The 25,896-nt window shown below is 44.9% G+C and overlaps 1 protein-coding gene across 1 annotated transcript; it reads right to left on the reverse strand.

Annotated features, from left to right (window-relative positions):
* Positions 1-563: 563 nt before the first annotated feature.
* Positions 564-22,386, reverse strand: LOC132825731 (bile salt-activated lipase-like). The gene is made up of 11 exons (XM_060841154.1): positions 22,318-22,386; positions 20,901-21,048; positions 18,289-18,408; positions 15,771-15,968; positions 15,266-15,396; positions 14,305-14,412; positions 12,278-12,395; positions 10,667-10,856; positions 8,121-8,324; positions 5,237-5,434; positions 564-729 (listed from the first exon to the last, which is right to left on the reverse strand). Exons 1-11 carry the CDS (start codon positions 22,384-22,386, stop codon positions 564-566), a joined length of 1,650 nt encoding a protein of 549 aa, XP_060697137.1.
* Between the last annotated feature and the right edge of the window lie 3,510 nt (positions 22,387-25,896).

Here is a 25,896-nt window from a genome sequence, read left to right on the forward strand (position 1 = left end):
CTGAGACAAGGTGGGGGGAGGGGAAATGAGCAAACTGGAGTTTGTCTCAGTCAATTCCCTCAAACTCAGCACCGCCCTCCTAACCTGCAATCTTCTTTCTGACCTCTCCGCCCCACCCACCCCTCCTATCACCCTCACCTTGACCTCCTTCCACCTATCATATCTCCACCGCCCCTCCCTACCTTTTATCTTAGCCTGCTGGACACACTTCCCTCATTGCTGATGAAGGGTTTATGCCCGAAACGTCGAATTTCCTGTTCCTTGGATGCTGCCTGACCTGCTGCGCTTTAACCAGCAACACATTTTCAGCAATTTAGATTCAGCCAATAAAATCTAGAATTGGAAGCTAGTCTCCGTCTTGGGGACCATGAGGGAAAAGCAGGAAAACCTCTGATTTCACACACCTGTTAACATCCAATTCCATCAAGAATGCAGTCACCTCAGCCTAACCAAACAGACTGATGTAAAGATCCACAAGAGCAGCACTTTTTTTTTAAACAAAAAGGTTTATTTCAGAATAACATGCTGATTAAACCTATCTGTGCAGGGTGAGGGTATCACTGCTATATAGCAGTAAAGGTCTGGTTCCAGAAGGTGACTGTATCATAGCGAAGCCTTTGCTTGACAGAGCTCATGTCGATGTCCTTGTTAATTTCCAGATACTGGGTGTACATCAATGTGTAAGGGATCCAAGGGGTGGGCACATCCGAGTCACCCCGACTAGGATCGCTGTAAGAGAAAAACGTAGTCTTTGCTGGTTATGTTCTCTTTGAACTACTGCATAGAGCACCTTGCTGCAGCTGTAAAGCAGGGATTGCTTTACGTGGTTATGTGGGTACATGCACTTAACATTCTGGGAACAGTAAGATCCCACGTTACTTTTGTGATGGAGCTTGGAGCATTGGTCAAAGGAATGCCCTTTATTTGGTTACAGGTGGCATTACTTGTTGGATCTGAAGACAAGTTCAGCAGTGCAGCATTCCTTCTATACTGTGTTGGCATGTTCACCTCGGTCTAGGAACTACAACCTCCTGATTCCAGCTAAAGAAAAACAATTCGGACAGGCTGAAACTCAAACTAAGAAGAAAGGTTTTCTTGGGCTGGCCCCACCAAGTTCCCAGTGGTCAATGACTGAATGCCTGGCAACTATCCTCACTGCTGCCAATGGTGCATTAGAGAAGACTCCATACATCAGGAGCATTTCTGAACTGACAGCCAGACTGCTGCGACCACTAGGACTCATAACAACACACAAACCAACAGCCACTCTCAGACAACAACTCACCAGGACAAAGGACCCGATACCCATCAGGAGCAAAACCAACGTAGTGTACAAAACCCCATGCAAAGACTGCACAAAACACTACATAGGACAAACAGGAAGACAGCTAACAACCCGCATCCATGAACACCAACTAGCCACGAAATGACACGACCAGCTATCCCTAGTAGCCATACACTCAGGTGACAAACAACACGAATTCGATTGGGACAACACCACTATTATAGGGCAGGCCAAACAGAGAACAGCCAGGGAATTCCTAGAGGCATGGCACTCATCCACAGATTCTATCAACAGACACATCGAACTAGACCCTATATACCGACCACTGCAGCAGACAGCAACTGACAACCAGAAGCGGCAGATTCAAACCAGTATAAATACCGGAGGAATCAACACAGAAGCGCTTCACAGGAGGCTCCCAAGCACTGAAGATGTCACCTAGAAAGGGGACGAAACGTTTGCAACAAAAATTCCCAGCTCGGCGAACAGAACCACAACAACGAGCACCCGGGCTACAAATCTTCTCACAAACTTTGAAGAGAAGACTTGTAAAGCAAGAGGACATCATTTTAAAAGAAAAATATTTTGTGAGCTGTGAGCATTGTTGGACACTGCCAGCACATGCCCTCCTTGAAGGTGTGCCTCTGCATGAAATGCTGTCGTCCATCTAGTGTGGCTGCATCAACAGCCTTATTGGGAAATCTCCAGGTAATTGATGTTCAATGGGGAAGGAACAGCAAGATAGATACATCCAAGTCAAAATGATGTGCAGTTAGAAGTGTTTTCATTCAGTGGCTGCCCTCGTCTGTCTAGATTGCAGAAGACACAGTTTGGGAAGGTACTTTCGAAGGAGCCTTAGCAAGTTGCGACAGTGTGTCTTGTCAATGGTACTCACATGCTACTGCGAGTTGAGCACAACAATCCAGGCTGGCCCTCCCAGTTCAGAGACTGATAGAGACTGTCTTTTGAATTAGATAGCAAACTGAGGTCCTATCTGCCCCCCTCAAAGATCCCATTGCTAAGAGCAGGGTTGTTTCCCTGTGTGTCTTGGACTAATATCCATTAAGCAATTTAAGAGTAGCATTGGGATTCACAGTGTTTCATTTGTGAATGCTGGAAGTCACATATAATAACAGCAATTATGTACTTCATAAGCAAATGGAACATGTCCTTCCATTGCACCTTTCTGAGTTACAAAGAGCTGCCAATCCTTGCTGAGTTTCCCATGGCAATGCATTCTGGTTAGAGTCTGCCTGCTTGGTTTAACTACATAAAATATGGAGCAAGAGGAGGCATCATTCCATACAATCATGGCATATCTCATCTTGGCCTTCAGTGGAGTTCACTGCCACGGAGTGCAGTGGAGGCCTGGATGTTAAATGTCTTCAAGGTAGACATTGATAAATTCTTAATCTCGCACGGAATTAAGGGCTATGGGGAGAGTGCGGGTAAATGGAGTTGAAATGCCCATCAGCCATGATTGAATGGCGGAGAGGACTCGATGGGCTGAATGGCCTTACTTCCACTCTTATTCCTTATGGCCTCAACTATACTTTCCTGCCCACTCTCAATAATCTTTCAAGCCACTATTAATTAAAAATCTGTCTATTTTTTTCTTAAAATTACTCCATGTCCTAGCATCCACCGTACTGTGAGGTAGTGAATTCCACGGGTTCATGACGTTTGAGAGAAATATTTCCTCTTCATCTCTCTTTTAAATTTGCTATCCCTTACTCTAGAACAATGATCTCTCATTCTAGAGCTAAGATTGACAATTTACCAGTTCTTGCTTCATCTCCACACCTTAGCAATCTGAACACTCTTCTCATTCTGTCTAAACTGATTTTATTCAGTCATGGGATGTGGGAGTCACTGGCCAGTGCAGCACTTACTGCCTGGACAGATGAGCATTGCTGTGGGTCTGGAGTCACATTTAGGCCAGACCAGTAAGGATGACAGTTTCCTACCCTAAAGAACATTTGTTCATCCGGATAATTGGCGATGGTTTCATGGGATCCATTGGGCTCTTAATTCTAGAATTTTACTGAATTCACATTCCACTATCTGCTATGGCAGGATTTGAATTCAGGTCCCCAGAACATTACCTGGGTTTCTGGATTAATGTTCTCATGATAATACCACTAGGCCATCACTCTTTTCTAAATTTGGTTTCTCCTATACCAGTCCTGATGAGCTTTGCCTTCAAATGTTCAAATTCTATGTAGTGATTGTCACCAAACCAAGACAATTGGATCATTATCACAGTGATGTTTTTGGGATCCTGCTGTGCATAACGTGGCTGCTGTATCACCGAAGTTACAACCTTCAGAAGTACTTCACCGGCTGTCAGAACATAGAAAAGTACAGCACCCAAGAGGCCCTTTGGCCCACGATGTTGTGCCGAGATTTAATCCTAATGTAAAATACAGTAACTTAACCTACTTACCTCTCAACTCACTGCTCTCCATGTGCATGTCCAGCAGTCGCTTAAATGTCCCCAATGACTCTGATTCCACCACCACCGCTGGCAATGCATTCCATGCATTCACAACTCCCTGCATAAAGAACCTACCTCTGACGTCTCCTTTATACCTTCCTCCTAATATCTTCAAACTGTGACTTCTCGTACCAGTCAATCCTGCCCTGGGGAAAAGTCTCTGGCTATTGACTCTATCTATTCCTCTCATTATTTTGTACACCTCGATTAGATCTCCACATTTCCTCCTTCTCTCCAGAGAGAAAAGTCCAAGCTTATTCAACCTTTCTTCATATGGCAAGTCCTCCAGTCCAGGCAGCATCCTGGTAAACCTTCTTTGCACCCTCTCCAACGCCTCTGTATCTTTCCTATAGTAGGGCGACCTGAACTGGGCACAATATTCCAAGTGTCGTCTCACCAGGGGCTAGTAGAGCTGCAGCAAAACCTCACGGCTCTTAAACCTGATACCCCTGTTAATGAAAGCCAAATTACCATATGCTTTCTTAACAACCCTATCAATTTGGGTGGCTACTTTGAGGGAATCTATGTACTTGCACACCCAGATCCCTCTGTTACTCTACACTGCCAAGAATCCTGCATTTAATCCTATGTTCAGCATTCGAGTTCGACCTTCCAAAATGCATCACTTCGCATTTATCCAGGTTAAACTCCATCTGCCATTTCTCAGCCCAGCTCTGCATCCTGTCTATGTCGCACTGCAGCCTGCAACAACCCTCGATACTATCAATGGCACCTCCAACCTTTGTATTCATCTGCAAATTTACTAACCCACCCCTCAACCTCCTCATCCAAGTCATTTATGAAAACTACAAAGAACAGAGGCCCAAGAACAGAGTCCTGTGGGACCCCACTCAACACTCTCCTCCAGGCAGAATGTTTTCCATCTACAACCACTCTCTGCCTTCTGTCAGCCAACCAATTCCGAATCCAGACAGCCAAATCTCCCTGTATCCCATACTTCCTGACTTTATGAATGAGCCTACCATGGGCGGCACGGTGGTTAGCACTACTGCCTCACAGTGCCAGAGATCCGGGTTCAATTCCCGACTCAGGCGACTGACTGTGTGGAGTTTGCACGTTCTTCCTGCGTCTGCGTGGGTTTCCTCCGGGTGCTCCGGTTTCCTCCCACAGTCCAAAGATGTGCGGGGTCAGGTGAATTGGCCATGCTAAATTGCCCGTAGTGTTAGGTAAGGGGTAAATGTAGGGGTATGGGTGGGTTGCGCTTCGGCGGGTCGGTGTGGACTTGTTGGGCCGAAGGGCCTGTTTCCACACTGTAAGTAATCTAATCTAATCTAATCAAATGGCTTGCTGAAGTCCATATACACCACATTCACTGTTCAACTGTCATCGACCCGTCTTGACACCTCCTCAAAGAACATGGGTGGGTTTGGGACATCCTGAGGCTGAGAATGGTGTCATATAAATGCAGCTCTTTATTTATTCTACTTTTGTACCCTGTGTGAGCAAAGTTGGTCCAGTAGGCGATCATATATCTCGAAACGTCTCTATCCCTTGGCCGGTACCCGAGCGGAGTGGCAAACGGTTTTCCAAAGACGTATTGGAGGTCATCGGCGTGATCAGCTCCCATCCATTTGGGGTATATGGGAGCCCGAGAGGGGTAGGAAAACAGGTAGCTGAACGTCTGTGCTCCCCTGTGAAAAAACAATGATATAAAGAAAAGAACAACACAACATTATAAAGGAATTATTTTCGAAACAATGTGCTCAGCCCAATGAGGTCTGCTGCTGTTTACGCTTCACGTGAGCTTCCTCCTATCTTGTTCATCTCAACCTTCCTGTTCCTGTATCCCTCATCCACTAATCTAGCATCCTCTGGAATTACAGCTGATGTGCAGGTTACAAGAGTTAACTACTCCTATCTCCGATTTCCTGATGTAAACTATAGGAAGGCACCCAGCATTGGCCAGACGCCTCTTGGACAATGAGAGAAAAATGTCGAAGAGACCGCTCTCACTTTGTGCTGTGTATAACAGCAATACTGCTGGGCAACTGGAATTTATCAAACCCTGTCTATTCCACACAATAACTGAAAATGTGCAGCAGGTCAGGCAGCATCCAAGGAGCAGGAGAATCGACGTTTCGGGCATGAGCCCTTCTTCAGGAATGAGGAAAGTGTGTCCAGCAGGATAAGATAAAAGGTAGGGAGGAAGGACTTGGGGGAGGGGCGTTGGAAATGCGATAGGTGGAAGGAGGTTAAGGTGAGGGTGATAGGCCGGAGTGGGGTGGGGGCGGAGAGGTCGGGAAGAAGATTGCAGGTTAGGAGGGTGGCGCTGAGTTCGAGGGTTGGGACTGAGACAAGGTGGGGGGAGGGGAAATGAGGAAACTGGAGAAGTCTAAGTTCATCCCTTGTGGTTGGAGGGTTCCTAGGTGGAAGATGAGGCACTCTTCCTCCAACCGTCGTGTTGCTATGGTCTGGCGATGGAGGAGTCCAAGGACCTGCATGTCCTTGGTGGAGTGGGAGGGGGCGTTGAAGTGTTGAGCCACAGGGTGGTTGGGTTGGTTGGTCCGGGTGTCCCAGAGGTGTTCTCTGAAACATTCCGCAAGTAGGCGGCCTGTCTCCCCAATATAGAGGAGGCCCCATCGGGTGCAGCGGATGCAGTAAATGATGTGTGTGGAGGTAGAGGTGAATCTGTGGCGGATATGGAAGGATCCCTTGGAGCCTTGAAGGGAAGTGAAGGGGGAGGTGTGGGCGCAAGTTTTGCATTTCTTGTGGTTGCAATGGAGGTTGGGTTGGTGGGGGGTGTGGACCTGACGAGGGAGTCACGGAGGGAGTGGTCTTTTTGGAACGCTGATAGGGGAGGGAAATATATTCCCGGTGGTGGGGTCCTTTTGGAGGTGGCAGAAATGACGACGGATGATGCGATGTATATGGAGGTTGGTGGGGTGGTAGGTGAGGACCAGTGGGGTTCTGTCCTGGCGGGGCTCAAGGGCGGAAGAGTGGGAAGTGGAGGAGAGCATCGTTGACCGCATCTGGCGGGAAATTGTGGTCTTTGAAGAAAGAGGCCATCTGGGTTGTCCTTCCATATCCGCCACAAATTCACCTGCACCTCCACACACATCATTTACTGCATCCGCTGCACCCGATGGGGCCTCCTCTATATTGGGGAGACAGGCCGCCTACTTCAGAGAACACCTCTGGGACACCCGGACCAACCAACCCAACCACCTTCAACTCTCCCTCCCACTCCACCAAGGACATGCAGGTCCTTGGATTCCTCCATCACCAGACCATAGCAACACGACGGCTGGAGGAAGAGCGCCTCATCTTCCGCCTGGGAACCCTCCAACCACAAGGGATGAACTCAGATTTCTCCAGTTTCCTCATTTCCCCTCCCCCCACCTTGTCTCAGTCCCAACCCTCGAACTCAGCACCACCTTCCTAACCTGCAATCTACTTCCTGATCTCTCTGCCCCCACCCCCACCCCCACTCTGGCCTATCACCCTCACCTTAACCTCCTTCCACCTATCGCATTTCCAACGCCCCTCTCCCAAGTCCCTCATCCGTACCTTTTATCTTATCCTGCTTGGCACACTTTCCTCATTCCTGAAGAAGGGCTCATGCCCAAAATGCCGATTCTCCTGCTCCTTGGATGCTGCCTGACCTGCTGCGCTTTTCCAGCAACACTTTTTCAGCTCTGATCTCCAGCATCTGCAGTCCTCACTTTCTTCTATTCCACTCAATAGTCCCAGAAGACCACAGGCTAGAGAGAAACAGACAAGGACCTTCTCCGATAAAGAATTTAGAGTAACCTAAAAAGATTTTTAAAAAGCGTGTGATGTGTTCCTGGACTAAAGTAGATCACATGGTGGCATAGTGTGAATGTCGCCAGCCTAGTAACGCAGTGACACTGACTAATGTTCTGGGGAATCCCATCACAGCAGAGAGTGAAATTTGAATTCAAAGCTAGTCTAATGACAACTGGGTAACCATTGCCAATTGTTGTTAAAACCCATCTGGTTCACTAATGTCTTTGAAGGAATGAAATCTGCCATCTTTTCTTGATCTGACCTACATGTAACTCCAGACCTACAACAATGAGGTTGACTCTTAACTGCCCTCCGAAATGGCCCCACCAAGCACTCTATGCAAGTGAAACCTGGGATGGGCAGTTAACGCTAGCCCTGTCTGCAAATCCCACATCCCTTACAAGAATATTTATAAAGTGATTGGTTGTAGAGGCAAAAGCAGTGGGTTACATCCTCTGCTCCTTCACATATGGGGATTATTAGACTGTACCACTTCCTGCCCAATGGTTCACCGCTTGCTTGGCCACACGAGGTGTGGCACTGGATGGAAATGTCTGTCAGTTGACTTACTGAGCATGTCGATAATGAAGATCCAGAGCCAGTTGTGTCGGGACCAAGAACAGTACATCTGTCTCCAAGTTCACGACTGTCCTTTTAATGAGCTCTTGACTCGGATCGGCAGGCCAGTCCTTGGTGTAGTAGTCATAAGTTAGGTTGGCAGCTTTCTCACCTTTGTCTATGGTCAGACCTCGAATGAGATTATACAGGTCGCTCCTGCAAATACCAACAAACGTCCAGCTCACGAGATAATAATACAGGCACTTATTTCCACAATCTGTGCAGATAGATTAGTCATTACAACAGGATCTTGATCAGATGGGCCAATGGGCTGAGAAGTGGCAGATGGAGTTTAATTCAGATAAATGCGAGGTGCTGAATTTTGGGAAAGCAAATCTTAGTAGGACTTATACACTTAATGGTAAGGTCCTAGGGAGTGTTGCTGAACAAAGAGACCTTGGAATGCAGATTCATAGCTCCTTGAAAGTGGAGTTGCAGGTAGATAGGATAGTGAAGGCAGTGTTTGGTATGTTTTCTTGGTCACAGGAGTTGGGAGGTCATGTTGTGGCTGTACAGGACATTGGTTAGGCCACTGTTGGAATATTGCATGCAGTTTTGGTCTCCTTTCTATCAGAAAGGTGTTGTGAAACTTGAAAGGGTTCAGAAAAGATTTACAAGGATATTGCTAGGGTTGGAGGATTTGAGCTACAGGGAGAGGCTGAACAGGCTGGGGCTGTTTTCCCTGGTGCGTCCCTGAGGAGTGACCTTATAGAGGTTTACAAAATTATGAGGGTCTTGGATAGGGTAAATAGGCAAAGTCTTTAGGGTGAGAGGGGAAAGATATAAAAGAGACCTATGGGGCAAGTGTTTCACACAGAGGGTGGTACGTGTATGGATTGAGCTGCTAGAGGATGTGGTGGAGGCTGGTACAATTGCAACATTTAAGAGGCATTTGGATGGGTATATGAATAGGAAGGGTTTGGAGGGATATGGGCCGGGTGCTGGCAGGTGGGACTAGATTGGGTTGGGATATCTGGTCAGCATGGACGGGTTGGACCAAAGGGTCTGTTTCCCTGCTGTACATCTCTATGACTCTATTTTCTATGGTTGGATTAGCAATTCTACAATAGGTTTTTATTTTTAAAAAATCCAAAATTTTAGGACAAACACACAGAACCTTGGAGAAACTCAGCAAGTCTGGCAGCATTTGTGGAGAGAGAAACTGAGTTAACATTTTACATCATGCTGTTTTTCTCAAAATATTGTCCATACAGTGCATGACACAATCTTGTACAGCCACCTGACCAATCTCTCTCTGCATTCTTTGGTTCCAATAGATGTGTGTAACAAATTTGTTTGGCCTAGTCTTTGAGGCTTCATGTCATTCAGGTTAGTGTTTATTTTCTTTTACATTAATAGTTTTTGACTGCAGTACTGCTAAAAAAAAATGTTGTTAAAGCTTCTCATCCTGCTCTCATCAGAACAATTCATACAGTGTGTACAGGGAGTGCTGATGGGTTGACAAGTGGATTCTGAAACATTGTCATGGAGAATGCACCCATTCGATGGTGATTGACAATTAATTGCAAGTCTTTACCTTCTGCCAATTTGATATTTTATCCCTTGTTCTTTGTCTCAGGTGAACCCATTGTCAACTACATTCCCATTCATGACCCTTCCCCCTCCTGAGAGATGCTGTCGTGTCCTCTCTATTTCCTTAGTTGTCCAAAGTTGGCAGCTGGAAGGGGCCAGGATATAAACGCTTGCCCAATCTCCTCACTATAGCAACTTCTTACAGAGCCATGAGCAGTTTTCCATTGAAGACAGCTGAGAACATTTTTCTCTGATTCATTGGTTTATGGAATTTCTTTCTCCAGAGAACAGTGGAGGCTGGCTCATTAAAAATACTTATAAGTATTCAGTCAACAAGGGAGCCAAAGGATGTAGGGATAAACAGGAAGCAAAGTTGAGATTATCAAATTTATCAAATGTCGGAGCAGGCTCGCAGGGTTAAATGGGCCTTTCCTGCTTCTAATTTATTTGTTTATGTGTTTTTTTACGGCACAGAAGGGAGCAATTGGATCCCATCAAGTCTGTTTTGGATTTTGGTAGAGCAATCCAGCCAACTGAGCTCACCAGCCTTCCAAAGATTTTGCTCTCCTGCGGAAGCATGCTCTTTTCCAGGCATTTTTGTAGTTTACAGCTACGGATAATGATGGGGGGAAGTTTCAATTTCTCTCCTTCGCATGGCTGAACTCTTACCCACTCTTACCACCTGCAAGTGGCAGGTGTCGAAAGGATTTATAAGTAGCTATTCAAGCTGTTTGGGCTTGATATGGACATCATTTCCTTGGCCATCAAGTCTTGAAGTGGGACCTGAGTTTAGAGCTTCTGGCTTAGAGGTAGGGACACTATCCACCAGATCTCCCCAGCATCTAGCCAGCCTGGGAGCAATCTGAGCAAGAATTGTTTATGATGCAAGATACTAACAGAAGGAAAAGAAATGTCTCAGTAACAGGATTTGGAAGTAACACAATTAAAGAAATCATGTTCCATACGGATAGGTCTTTCCTAGCCCAGCCTGATTGATTGAGTGAACGTCCAAGCCAGCAAAAATATGACCATCCATATTGTTAACCCCGGCGATGTAATCGACACCAGCAGCATTGTGATAGAGCTTCTTTGGTTCATCGGGAAGGAAGTCCCCATCAATGACTGGAGCCCATATCAGGTAGAATACAAGTGGAGCTGAAAGAGTGGAAAGTAAAGGATTCAATCCATTCTCCCCTCCATCTTTTGCACAAAATAATAAAGTGAACACGTTCTGTATTTAATGGAGAACTGATATTATTCAGGCATTGTTTCCAGTCCTTATAACCTGCTTCAAAAGGCACTATGTTGGTTGTCAGAGGAAACCCAACCATATCCTGCCTTTCCCTCTCCTAGGCAAAGTGACTTCTCAGAACATTTTATCAGGCAGTGGTAACAAACCATCACCACTGTCTGAGCAGGAGAGAAGACAAGCAGGTCAAGGGGACACAGGTCAAAGCAATCTTTTACCTGTGAAGTAATGAGAATGTGCAACTCTTATCATGTGGAATTACTGAGGTGAATAAAATGGATAAACTGGGTTGATTCATAAAAAACAATGGTAATTCTGATCAATTGAAATGTAGTAGATTGAGACAAGGCTTCTTTAGAATGTAAACAGTGGCTGAGGTTGGTTGGGTCACATGTCCTGTTATAATGTATAAATCAAACCAACCTAAGGGAAGCTTTTGAAGACAATGTTACCATCGCTGGCAGTTTCCAGAGGAGTGAGGCAATACTTCCATTGCAGGAATTCTAAGGAGCTGCTCAATTATAATGGGGAGAGAAGATCTCAATGAGTGACCAATCCGATTACTTTTTCCAATCTCTTTAGGCCACCAGCAACCCTCAACATACCTCACACTGGGGCTTTCAACATGGCTCTCCATGCTAGAATGAGGCCAGTATATTCACAGGTCATTTCATCGATATCAAGCAGTTTGTAATTTTGTGTGTTATTTGGTAGGTTATTTTTTATTTTCCCAGGTAAATTAATGGTAATTACTTCTTCACTTTAGGCCATTTCTGCTTACGAAAGGTTTCATAGGAACATTCTACTTTCGGATAGCGGGGGACACCTTTACAACATTTCTTCAAATATTGAACATTTATCACTTCCCAACATCAGTGGGCTATCTTGCTTGACTCGAACAAAATAACTTTCACTTGTGTTTATGAATTTTAATTTTGTACCCAGTGAGTGCTTCCCTGTCACAACTATCCATTTTTTAAAATCCCTGCCCCTCTGTGACCATTTCTCACTCCCTGAGGAGGAGAACCTGTACGCTGTGCTTAGTGCCCAGGATCACTCAGTGGGTGCCAGATACTTACAGGTTACTGAGACAGGTTAATGATTTGCTTCTACTTCTCAGTCTTGGGAGAAACAACTTTAAACCCAGCCAATTCCAGTTTCACCCATTTCTGCCTCAAACTGTATTCGTTTATGAACGTGGTGAAAACATTTTGCTTTTTAGGGTCCAAAGGTTTTAGAAAGCAGTGTGTTTCCAAATCATTTTTGTGGAAATATGTTCAAACGTTCTTGAGCAGAAACATTGACATCATCCTTTCCTGTGTCTTACTTTCCAAGTTTATAAGCTTCAGGGGAATAGCCAGAGTGACAGCTTTGGGGTCAGTGATCTTCAGACAGGCCACCATGGCAGCAGGGTCATCTCTGGGACATCCAACCTTCTGAGCAAGCTGCAAGATACCAGACTGGCCGTTAGTACATTCACCTCACAATCACTCCCATTAGCATATCGAAAGCCCTGAACAAACTATCCCAGATCAAGTACCGTCCATTCAAGCTGAGAATGTAACTTAGAGACAAACTCAGAAACTGTGGGCTCCAGTGAATTGTTTTCATCTCCAGCGCCATTCATCCAGGGAGGGTGTGCAAGATTTCCACTTTGTGTGGTGCTTTGGGAATTTCTGTGATTCCGGGCACCCTGCTGCACCAACAACAATTTTTATAACCATGACACGCCCTGTGGTGGGGCTTGAGAAGATTATTGGAAACCTTTCCAATTTACTATCCAAACTCCCCTTGCCTGACTAAACTTGTTTTTGTCAGACACCATCTGCTGCTTGTAAGGACAGATGCACAGGAACAATTCTGGGCTGATTCTCCTGATACTTCCCTCCTTCCATTGAGAGATTCTGAGAGTCTGAAACCAGGCTCACTTCCCCAGGTCCAGTCATGTCAAGGGTCTCCCTTGGGAAAGCTGCAAACACAAGGCCATGTTTGCCTTTACTATACTAAACAAATGTGATATTTTAACATTGGATCAGGCGAGGCTAATGTTCCATCAACTTGCATCAATTTACTACGGATCCAGATTACTCGATACAATATTGTTTATTTTTAAATCAAAGGAAGAATGCAGCAATGTTGGAAGCAGTTCAGAGAAGAGCTAAGGGGTGCTCTTCTAAAGGCTTATAAAATGGATAGGATAAGTAGACAAGGTCTTTTCCCTGCAGTAGGGGAGTCCAAAACTAGAGGGCATAGGTTTAGGGTGAGAGGGTAAAGATGTGGAAGGCACCTAAGGGGCAACTTTTTCACACAGAGGGTGGTATGTGTATGGAATGAGCTGCCAGCGGAAGTGGTGGAGGCTGGTACAATTACAATATTTAAAAGGCAGCTGGATGGGTATATGAATAGGAAGGGTTTAGAGGGATATGGGCCAAATGTTAGCAAATGGGATTAGATTAATTTAGGATATCTGTTCAGCATGGACGAGTTGGACCGAAGGGTCTGTTTCTGTGCTGTATATCTGTGTGACTTTATGACTCTAAGGTTTACTCGGCTAATCCCTGCAATGGGTTGTCTTATGAGAAACCGTTGGTCATATTAGACTTCAAGTCAAGTAAAGTTTTCTCTGAATTAGTGGTGCTAGCAGAGCACAGCAGTTCAGGCAGCATCCAAGGAGCAGCGAAATCAACATTTCGGGCAAAAGCCCTTCATCAGAAATAAACTTTTCTCTGATCTGTTTTCAGTGTTGGATCTGTTGGAGTTTAGAAGAATAAAAAGCAACTTGATCAAAACATGTAAGATCCTGAGTGATCTTGACAAGTTGGATGTGGAGAAGATGTTTCTTGTTCTTTGGAGAATTTAGATAGAGGTCACTGTTTAAAAACCAGGGGTTACTCGTTTAAGAAGGAGATGAAGAGAAACAACTTATCTTCGGGTGATGAGTCTTTGGAATTCCCTCAAAAGGCAATGGAAGTTGACACCTTTAATCGTTTTAAGTTTGGAGGTAGATAAACCATTGATGGGCAAGGACGTGGGAAGTTATAGTGGCTAGACAGGCATGAACGTTTCCCCCTTTGGAGCCACTCGGGAGTTTCTGTGCAGGCTGAACAGCGTGCTGACACATTGACTTCTTGGAATTTGCAGGCACCCTCCTCGGAGGTCCATGTAAAATGAGAGGGAGTGTAGATGGGAATGTGGAGTAATCAGATCACCCGTGGTCTTACTGAATGGTAGAGCAGGCTCGAGGGGCAACATGGCCCACTCCTGCTTATAATTCACAGATTTCTACAGACTCAGTTCTTAACTTCTGAAGGAGGACTTACCAAGTGTGATCTCTGTTTGTGCAACTGTACTAACCTGCTGGGCCCAGTGCATGGGATTTCTCTGAACTGCCCAGGCACATGTCGCTACCCCACTCTGTGAAATTGCTCGTTTTATTAGTCCTTTGTTGTATGGTGTCAAGGTCTGTGAAAGAAAGTGGAAACATCATCAGAAAGGTAATATTTGGTTCAAATTGTAGAATACATTAATTGAAGATGTTTTTTTTCAGATCTGGTAGAGAATTTGGAGTGTTTCCTTGCAATGTGTGCACACAGGATTCACATTAGGCTTGTCTGATGTAGTACAGGAGCTTAAAGTGTTACAGTAGCTATGTGAGATTTCTTGTTTATTGTGTTTCATATCCAACCATGAGCTTGTGTTTTCAAGTTTCAATCCAGGGCTTAAGCAGAAAGATGAAGTTTCTCACAGGGAGTGCTCCGTTTCTCTAATGTACAACTTTTCTATAATGCGGGGTTGCACAGGAACACAACCATCAGATTATACAAGAGCTACCTGTAACTCAGGTATGAAATGGGGGATGTGGCAGGTTAGTGCAGGCTACACATTCAGTTGTAGTCTCAGTGGTTAGTTTGTCTGAAATGGAGCAGCAGTGAGACTGTGACAATTAGGTTCAGTGACTCTGTGCTACAGAGGGGCAGTAACATTCGTCAGGATAGCTTGACAGCATTATTATCCGGGCTGAAATTAATGATAGGATCTGTGATGATCCACACAGTTGCCTGCACTAACCTGCCACATCCCCCATTTCATACCTGAGTTACAGGTAGCTCTTGTATAATCTGATGGTTGTGTTCCTGTGCAACCCCGCATTATAGAAAAGTTGTACATTAGAGAAACGGAATTTAACGTGTTGGCGATGTTACAGCCAACAAACGTTTTAAACATTTGCACTTTAGAAATAGTGTCCCCATTTCGTCAATTGTTTTACAGCGAATTCACGTTAACGAAAGGCGCGTTACAGCCAAACGACCTGTACCTGTAAGGAGACACTCGCACCTCCTGCTGATTCTCCAAAAATGGTGATTTTATCCGGGTCCCCACCAAAAGCAGCAATATTCCTCTTTACCCAACTGATGGCCATGTGCTGGTCCCACAGACCTTGGTTACCTGTTTATGACAATAACACAGCCCACAAAATGACTATTATGATGGGGAGAGCACAGAGAATGCAGTGTGGCACACAGAATGCTATTTTTCATTGGGGGAACGGTGTAAATCAACCAGCAGTTTCTGAAGATTCAGAATGCATTGTAACCTCTTAATCCCCTGAACCTGCTGGCCACCCTGCACATTAACAACAGAATGCACTAGTTAATAGAAGATGATGTTAGCTGTGTTTAAGCAAGTTTGAGGGGCATGAATCAAAAGCATAATGACTACTATCACCTGTAACTAAGCATTCTTTATTCAGTTATTTACTTAATAATTTCTTTAAATGCATTGCATCAAAACCATTGACGTTCAGGGAATTGTCCGCTAACCTGGGGCATTGGCATCTCCTGTGCTCAGGAAGCCCAGTGGGCCAACCCGATAATTCAAGGTGACAACAATCACTTTGCCACGCGAGGCGATCTCATACCCATCGTACAGGTAGTTGTTCAGGAAGTTGGCTCCATGCCCTGCTCCCATCAGGAAGCCCCCTCCAAAGATCCAGACCATGACAGGCAGGTTCGTGGACACTAGGGAGGGCGAAAGGGAGACCATCGTTTAGTCATTGTCACGAAAGCAAAATACTGCAGTTGCCAGAAAGCTGAAATAAAAACAGAACAGGCTAGAGATGCTCAGCAGGTCTGGCAGCATCTATGCAGAGAGAAACAGAGTTACAGAGGGTGGCACGGTGGCACAGTGGTTAGCACTGTTGCCTCACAGCGCCTGAGACCCGGGTTCAATTCCCGCCTGATGACTGACTGTGTGGAGTTTGCACGAACTCCCCGTGTCTGTGTGGGTTTCCTCCGGGTGCTCCGGTTTCCTCCACAGTCCAAAGATGTGCGGGTCAGGTGATTGGCCATGCTAAATTGCCCATAGTGTTAGGTAAGGGGTAAATGTAGGGGTATGGATGGGTTGCGCTTCGACGGGTCGGTGTGGACTTGTTGGGCCGAAGGGCCTGTTTCCACACTGTAAGTAATCTAATCTAATCTAAAGTTATCGGACAAAACGTCATCAATGTGAACATTAACTCTTTCAATCCCCACAAACATTCCCAAACACGTTGTGTGTTTCCAGCACTTTCAGTTTTAATTTTAGTTTATTCACAAAATCAGAATGATCAGATTAAAACCAATGGGGCAACAGATAATTTAAAACATTCAGGTTATAAGCAGTGGTGTTTACAAATAAACTCCAAGGTTCCTGTTAATATTATTTGTACTCTGAATATCTTTTCACTGACGTGTGCTGATTAGGATGAGAATTATTAGTAGCCTCTATCAATATCAAACACTCCCAGGACAGGTACGACATAGAATTAGTTACAGAGTAAAGCTCTCTCTACACTGTCCCCATCAAACACTCCCAGGACAGGGATAGCGTGGGGTTAGATGAAAACTGAACGTTGAAAAGGGGTTGTGACACAATAGCTTCAGAATGTTCAGAATTAATCTGTTATTAGTGAAGCAGATGGGATTCAGCAGATGACTGGCCACTAGATAACTAGAAATTGTTCTAAAATACATGTGTTCTCTGCAGATATGGAGAGAGGAATTTGTGACGTGAGGGAGCAACTGTAGGAGATTTACGACTAGGTTAGAGACACAATATTGTGATGGTGCAGAAGATCCTTAACTCTTACCATGAATCCAATACATGACAACTGATACAGCTTCATCCTGAACAGTGGGAAATGTAAAAGGCAATTCTTCTTAACAGTCTAGTTTGTATTTTCAAGCACAACATTTAACAAACTATACATTTTTTGAAAAGAACAGGGTGAACAAAACACAGGGAAGCATATTTCTAAAATTGATACAAATATTTATGTAAATGATTTGGATGTGAAGATAGGAGGATAGTTAGTAAGTTTGTAGATGACAACAAAATTGGAGGTGTCGTGGACAGAAAAGAAGATTACCTCAGATTACAACAGGATCTTGATCAGATGGGCCAGTGAGTTAAGGAATGGCAGATGGCATTTAATCTAGATAAATGCGAGGTGTTGCATTTTGGAAATGCAAATCAGAGCAGGACTTATACACTTTATGGTAAGGTTCTGGGGAGTGTTGCTGAACAAAGAGACCTTGGAGTGCAGGTTCATAGCTCCTTGAAAGTAAAGTCACAGGTAGATAGGATAGTGAAGAAGGCATTTGGTATACGTTCCTTTATTGGTCAGAGTATTAAGTATAGGAGTAAGGAGGTCATGTTGCGGCTGTACAGGACATTGGTTAAGCCACTTTTGGAATATTGTGAGCAATTCTGGTCTCTTTCCTGTTGGAAGGATGTTGTGAAACTTGAAAGAGTTCAGGTAAGATTTACAAGGATGTTGCCAGGGTTGGAGAATTTAAGCTATAGGGAGAGGCTGAACAGGCTGGGGCTGTTTTCCTTGGATCTTCAGAGGCTGAGGGGTGACCTTATAGAGATTTATAAAATCATGAGGGGCATAGTTAAGATAAATAGACAAGGTCTTTTCCCTGGGGTGGAGGAGTCCAGAACTAGAGGACATAGGTTTAGGATGAGAGGGGAAAGATATAAAAGGGACCTAAGGGGCAACTTTTTCACACAGAGGGTGGTACGTGTATGGAATGAGCTGCCAGAGGAAGTGGTGGAGGCTGGTACAATTACAACATTTAAAAGGCATCTGGATGGGTATAAGAAAAGGAAGGGTTTAGAGGGATATGGGCCAAATGCTGGCAAATGGGACGAGATTAGGTTAGGATATCCGGTTGGCATGGACAGGTTGGACCGAAGGGTCTATCTCTGTGCTGTACATCTCTATGACTCTGTGGTGGCATTACTCAACTGGGTACATTTTAAAGGTGGTTTTTAGTTTGGAGGTTTTGTTTTTACCTTTTCTGCCATGAGGGACCCAAATGTTCAGGTAGAGACAATCCTCGCTCCCAAAGACAGCTTTCTGTGACAGAGTTGTCTGCAAACATCTGGGTTTGAAATCTTTGGCCTTCAGAACACCTGGTAATGGACATGAGGTGCAGTACAAATAAAGATATGTGTTTATATCTTCGGAGCCTCAGGACATTGCAGCCAGTTTACAGACAACAAAGTACTTCTAAATTACTGTTACTGTTGTGTTCGAGGGAAATGTAAGTGGAAACAGCATTAAACTGACACAGTACAGGTATATAACCAGCAGGGGAAGACCGCACCTAATAGTGGGTTTGATTCAAGGAATGCAGGAAAGGTCTCATACACACACATACACACACACACACACACACACTTTCACACATACACATCTACCCTGTGGAGCTCTGTGAGAATTTTCTATGACAGATTATTTCTCATTTTTCTAAACTCAAGAGAACAAAGAACAGTCACTGGACCCAACATTTTTTTTTTCTCTCTCTCTCTCTCCACAGATCCTGCTAGACCTGTTGAGTTTCTCCAGCAATTTCTGTTTGTGTTTCTGACTTCCAGCCACATTTGTACCACACAAATGCCAGGCAATGACAATCTCCAGTAAGAAACAGTCTAATCACCATCCCTTTACAGTCAATGGTGTACCATCACTGAATCCTCCACTATCAACATCGTTGGGTTATCATTGACGAGAAATTCAACTGGACTCATTTTATAAACACAGTGGCTACAAGAACAGATCCGAGGCTAGGAATACTGTGGCGAGTAACTCACTTACTGATTCCCCAAAGCCTGTCCACCATCTGCATGACACAAGTCAGGAGTGTGATGGAATACTCCCCACCTATCTGGATGGGTGCAGCTCCAACAACACTCAACGCCCTCCAGGACAAAGCAACCTGTTAAATTAGCACCACATCCTCAGGCTTCTGCTCCCTCCACCACCGATGCTCAGCAGCAGCAGTGTGTACTATGTACAAGAGGCACTGCAGAAACTCACTAAAGATCCTCAGACAGCACCTTCCAAACTCACACCCACTTCCATCCAGCAGGACAAGGGCAGCAGATACATGAGAACACCACCCCCTGCAAGTTCCTCTCCAAGCAACTCACCATCCTCACTTGGAAATATATCGCTGTTCCTTCAATGTTGCTGGGTCAAAATCCTGGAACTCCCCCCCTCAGGGCATTGTGGGTCAACCCACAGCACATGGACTGCAGCGGTTCAAGAAGGCAGCTCACCCCCACCTTCTCGGGGCAACTAGGAATGGGCAATAAATACTGACCAGCCAGCAATGGCCACATCCCACAAGGAAAAAAAACAGCCACACATCTTTGGTTTGCTTTTATTCAAGAGAACAAAGGCCCAGCCTATTTAATTTTTCCTCGTAGGACAATCCCTCCATCCCAGGAATTTGTCTGCTGAACCTGCATTGCACTGTCTCTGCAGCAGGTATATCTCTCCATGGTCGAAGAGTATGGTGCTGGAAAAGCACAGCTGGTCAGGCAACATCCGAGGAGCAGGAGAAATGACGTTTCGGGCATAAGCCCTTCATCAGGAATCCTGATCAAGGGCTTATGCCCGAACATCGACTCTCCTGCTCCTCGGATGCTGCCTGACCGGCTGTGCTTTTCCAGCACCACACTGTTGAACTCTGATCTCCAGCCTCACTTTCTCCTAAGTCTTTCCATGGGTAAGGAGACCAAAACCGCACACAATGCTACAGCCGTGGACCAAGTCTGTGTTTGCTGATCCAGCCCCTCCCTCAGTCTAACCTAAAATTGATTATAAACTTCGGTTCCTTCCCCTTGCATTTCTCACTCACAGGAATCTCTTGGAATTCTGCAGGTGAGCTAGGTTGAGCAATCTTCGTTCTCCTCCAGCACAGATAGCTGCACCCTAATCAGGGCCACATTCTAGGCCAATGGACATCTGCTTAACTCGGTAACAAGATGGTCCTTAAGACTGGGTCCAGTCAGCTCTGCAAGGCTCAACCAGTGCTCTAGGTCATTGTGGGCAGGCACTGGACAGAAGGTGCCACTTAATCAGAGAGAACTTGTGTCTATGTAGCTTCTTTCACAACTTCAAGATGAAGCAAAGCATTTAACAGTTAATTACATTTGAAGAGTAGACTCTGTGGTAAAGTAGGTAACGATGTGGTATCTCAAATTACAGAAACAGATCCTGTGGTCTTTTGCAAAACAGTGACTCATTATCAACTTGAGGACAGATGGCATTATGTTTTAATATCTCATCCAAAAGATGGGATCTATAGCAGTACTGCAGTTCCTCAAAACTGCACCAGGACAGTCATCTAGAGTTGGTACTCGGGAGTCTGGTGTAGGTACTTTACTGAACTTTGCGTTCAAGTCTCTAGAGTGGGAGTTGGACTGAGTGAAAATGCTGGGGAGTTAAGTTACAGGTTATTCAGTTGCGTTTAAGAGCATTCAAGGTAATTCTGCATTTTCTAAGTTCCCTGGCCTCTACTCAGCAACTCCCTAACCTGCTGCAACCAGACACTTCAGGGTGTTATCCATTTGTTTTTTTTAAAACAAAGAAAAAGGCAAACAAGGAAATGAGTTACCAGTCCATCCTGGATGGGGTTCAGCTTTCTCAAATCGCTTTGGTGTTGCAGCAAAAGGAATTCCTTTAAAAATGTCCATGGAGGCGAAAAACCCATCCCTTTTATTAATTCCTTCCACACGGCCACCTTCAGTTTCCACCACCCCCAGCTGCAGGGAAGGAGACAAAACAAGAGTTAACCAGGGAAGAGAGGGAGAGAAAATCAGAAAAAGGAATATCAGGGAAGGAGAGATTGAACTAGACAGATACAACATGTCAAGAGATACAGAATAAAGTTCTCTCTACACTGTCCCTATGAAACATTTCCAGGACAGGGTCAGCACGGAGTTAGATACAGAGTAAAGCTCCCTCTACACTGTCCCCATGAAACACACCGAGGACAGGGACAGCACTGTATTAGATACAGAGTAAAGTTCCCTCTACACTATTCCTATCAAACACTCACAGGATAGGCACAGCATGAATTTAGATACAGAGCAAAGCTCTCCCTACTCTATCCCCATGAAACACTCCCAGGATTGGGACTGCACAGAGTTAGATACTGAATAAAGATCCGTCTATATTGTCCCCATCAAACACTCCCAGGACTGGGACAGCACGGGGTTAGATACAGAGTAAAGTTCTCTCTACACTGCCCCAATCAAATGCTCCCAGGACAGGGACAGCACGGGGTTAGATACAGAGTAAATCTCCCTCTACACTGTCCCCCCATCAAACACTCCCAGGACAGGGACAGCATGTTACTTTATGCCACTCTCCTTTTGTCCCTGCAGTCCTGCACATTTTCCATTTCTAATCATGCAATTCCTTCGTTAAATGTACCTCAACCACACTCTCATTGAAAGTGTTCCAGCTTCTGATCACCTGAAAAGTATGTTTCTCCTCATGTTATTGTCATTTTCTTTTTGCCAGTCTAAATCTGGCTGTCTAATCTGTGACCTTTTGTGAACAGTTTCTTTCCGTTAACTCTGACCAGGCGTCTCATGGTTTTGAGTGTATCTCTGACATCTCTTCTCAACCTTCTCTTCAAGGGAAACAGTCCCAAATTCTCCAATTAATCTTCGTAATTGTATTTCCTTATCCCTAGAACCATTCCTATGATCCACAGGGAAGCTGCCTCTAAAATGTCTGAACATTTTCAAACACACAGAAGAGACTCTCTATAGCAGCACGCATGTCATGGAGATTTTCCAGTAATTCACTGCATCTTCCCATAACGTTAATTTGTGCTAACCCTTAGTAAAATGGATTTATAGTCAGACTGAACCTTCTCCAATCCCTTGACAGTACAGTTATTGGAGGACTTACATGAATCGCTCTGAGCTGAAACTGAAGTCATCTTGGGGAAAGGACAATGCACCAAATGACCCAGTCCCACCCCGAAATCACTGAATAGTGGAGTGTGTGCTGTATCTCACCGTGGCTCCCGCTGTGACACTGAGGAGACAATTACTGAGCAAAAGGTACAGTAACGGCCAGCTAGCCATCTTGAAGTCCAACTTCACCACGATCCAAGCTGCCGACGTATATATCTATAACTTGCAGCTAAACTCCACCAAGGTCAGTCTGTTTATTTTGGTCGACAGGCAGATCTTAATAAGTTATTATTTAATGTGGGTAGACAGTTGTTTCATCAGAAGGCAAGGCTGGCTTCTTTCAAGGTCACCTCAGCAACACATGGTCAATAAATCGATCTTCAGTAAACAGTGTGCTCTTTTCAGGAACATGTTTCAGATGGTTTCCTCCCCCTGGTGACTTAGTCCAGAAAGTAGTGAAATTTGTAGAAAATTATCACGTGCTGGGTGTATCTAATCTGAGTAATGGTGAAGTCAAGATGCAAAGAAACAAATGCTTTGGCTTTCTTAGCAATGCAGTGAGGAAATCCTGTGGGGCTCTGAGTAGTATCCTGGCCTTTAAGCTATAAGATGATAAGCGTGGCGCAGGAAAAAGCACAGCGGGTCAGGCAGCACCCAAGGAGCAAGAGAGTCGACTTTTCGGACTGGACTCTTTTTCAGGATGCTGCCTTACCTGCTGTGCTTGCCCATGCTGATCAACTCTGACTCTGCAGCATCTGCCATCCTCTCTTTCTCCTTTAAGCCAGAAGCTCAGGGTTCAAGTCCCACTCCCAGTTTCTTTGGTCGAGGAAGATGTGCCAATTGCAAGCAGGAAGAGTGAGATAGATTCCTGGCCAATTGTGTGGTGGGAAGAAATTAGAGCCTGTACCGTTATCATCCATAGCTCCGGCTTACAACAGCATCAAAAGTAGATGTTGCCAGAGCCAGTGGGGGCAAGTGGGCTGGTATGGATTAGATTTGTGGCAACAGCACCGGGTTTAACCACCATTCGGTCTGGGTGAATGTGGGACCAGCTCCTGAATCTGTCCATGATGGAGGTTGTGATGCTTGGACTGCGCTGGGTAGAAAACACAAGAAGAATCAGCATAGACTTCAGATGTACATGGCTGAGAAAAATCTGATCAATGCTAAGACATTCTAGACAGTAAACAGAATGGGAGACAGACAACAGAAAAATGAATTCAAATTGTCTTAAAAGTTAAGGACAGAGGAGAGCACCTGGACAAAATGGTACAAGGTAATGTTCCTCCTCAGATACCAGGTTGATCAGCAAATGTATGCCCAGAGTTGAAGTGAAACATTGGAATCAATTAGAGACCAGGGTTTTAACGTTGAGGTCAGATTGAAACGGCTGGGTTCATTTCACTACAGGAAAAAGTGAGGTCTGCAGATGCTGGAGCTGAAAATGTGTTGCTGGAAAAGCGCAGCAGGTCAGGCAGCATCCAAGGAACAGGAAATACGACGTTTCGGGTATAACCCGAAACAAAAGATAAAGAGTTGGCCTCAGAGTGGTCTTCAAAATTATGGAAGGGAAGACCATAAATTGTGTGAGCAGAAATCTCATTAGGAAGTCTGAAGCCACTGTCTTTAATTCCTCATTTCTAAACCCTTAATTGCAATCCCCTCCCTGGCCACTGCCTGAGACTGAACCAGATTATCTACAGCTTTGGGATTCTATTTGGTCCCGATCTGAGCTTCTGACCCCATGCATTCTGTATCTCGTTTGGCAATTGTAACATTGCCAGTGTCTGCCCTTCTACTGAAATCCTTCCCCATGGTTTGTTACCTCTACACCTAACTATTCCAATGTTCACTTTGTCAGCCTTCCACCTTGCCTCCTCAAAAATTATAATTTCTTCCTGGTGCTCAGATTTCTGTAAATGCAAACAGGAGATATGTGTACTGGAAGTAGAAGGTTAGTTTTTTTACATTTAAAAGTTATTTGATTTAGCAGTTAATGAATTTTGCTGTTTAAAGTATTTCAACAGATAAGTTATAATACTTTAATGGTTTATTCTGAAAAGCAAGTCCTTGCAAGTCCTAATACAGTACTAGCTTCAACATTGATTTCTACGGGAAATAATGATTCACTTAAAGTTGTGGATTTTTCATTAATGCATCCACAACTTGGTGAAGACATTGGTATATTGAGAATTGCAGCAGTATAGTTGTATCTTTACATGTTCATTAAGCCATACAGTGCAGTCTCCAGCATCTGCAGTCCTCACTTTCTCCTAGTGCATTGATAAGACTGCATCTAGAGAACTGTGTACAGTACTGTTCACTACAGTTACAAAATGACGCTAATGTGTTGGAAGCAGTTCAGAGATTTATGAGACTAGTACCAGGAATGAGTGGATAGCCTTGTAAGAAAAGGCGAGACAGACCAGGCTTGTATTCTCTGGAGTTCAGAAGAGTCAGAGTGATTTAATTGAAATGTATAACGCCCTGAAGGGACTTGACTGGATGGATGTGGAAAGGATGTTTCCTCTTGTGGGAGAATCTAGAACTGAGGTCTTGGTTTAAAAACAAGTGGTCACTCATTTAAAACATTTTTTTCTCTCTCAGAGGGTTGGAATTCCCTTCCTCCAAAGGCAGTAGATGCAGAATCTTTAAATATTTTTAAGGCAGAGAGATAGATTCTTGATGACCAACCAGATGAATTATTGTCGAGGGAAGGCAGGAATGGAGAGATGTGGTTACAATCAGGTCAGCCATGATTTTATTCAATGGGGGAGCAGGCCAGAAGGGCCAAATGGCCTCTGTTTGCTCCTTGCTCGTACATAGGCTGCATCAGAGTCCATAACAGTAACAGTAAAGGTTCTATCAGGCTAACATCATAGATTCCCTAAGTGCAGATACAAACTGGTCGAGTTTGCAAAAAGCCTCGGAAAAGAATCCCATCCAATCCCTGTAACCCCACGGCTAATCCACAGAGCCTGCACATCCCTGAACACCATATGCAATTTAGCATGGCCAATCCACCCTAACCTGCACATCTTTGGACTGTGGGAGGAAACCCATAAATTAGATTAGATTAGATTACTTACAGTGTGGAAACAGGCCCTTCGGCCCAACAAGTCCACACCGACCCGCCGAAGCGCAACCCACCCATACCCCTACATATACCCCTTACCTAACACTACGGGCAATTTTAGCATGGCCAATTCACCTGACCCACACATCTTTGTGACTGTGGGAGGAAACCGGAGCACCCGGAGGAAACCCACGCAGACACGGGGAGAACGTGCAAACTCCACACAGTCAGTCGCCTGAGGCGGGAATTGAACCCAGGTCCCTGGCGCTGTGAGGCAGCAGTGCTAACCACTGTGCCACCATGCTGCCCCCGGCGCGGGGGCACGGTGTCTTCCCTAAAGACATAGGGAAAACATGCAAACTCCCCACAGACAGTTGAAGGTGGAATTGAACCTGTGTCCCTGGCGCTGTGAGGCAGTAGTGCTAACCACTGAGCCATCCTGTCTAGGCAACTAAATACGTCTAACATTAAGAAAATTATGCTAACAGGAATTATCCTCTTTCTCCAGGAAATAGTAATGTCACCATTTAACGTAGGAGTTGGGTTTATCAAGTCATTTCCCACAACCTGGCTACATTGCCCACAACCCCAACTCCTGTCATAGA

The sequence above is a fragment of the Hemiscyllium ocellatum genome, chromosome 21 (assembly GCF_020745735.1).
Source record: "Hemiscyllium ocellatum isolate sHemOce1 chromosome 21, sHemOce1.pat.X.cur, whole genome shotgun sequence".
NCBI lineage: Eukaryota > Metazoa > Chordata > Chondrichthyes > Orectolobiformes > Hemiscylliidae > Hemiscyllium > Hemiscyllium ocellatum.

What these genes read in the sequence shown, in the direction of transcription:
- LOC132825731 (XM_060841154.1), bottom strand. Translation starts at nt 22,386, where the DNA reads ATGGCTAGCTGGCCGTTACTGTACCTTTTGCTCAGTAATTGTCTCCTC. An exon ending in AGGAGATGCCAATGCCCCAG is followed by an intron (nt 15,397 to 15,770) that starts GTTAGCGGACAA and finishes TGTCATAAACAG; the next exon opens with GTAACCAAGGTCTGTGGGAC. An exon ending in CTTCATTATCGACATGCTCA is followed by an intron (nt 5,435 to 8,120) that starts GTAAGTCAACTG and finishes GTTTTTTCACAG; the next exon opens with GGGAGCACAGACGTTCAGCT.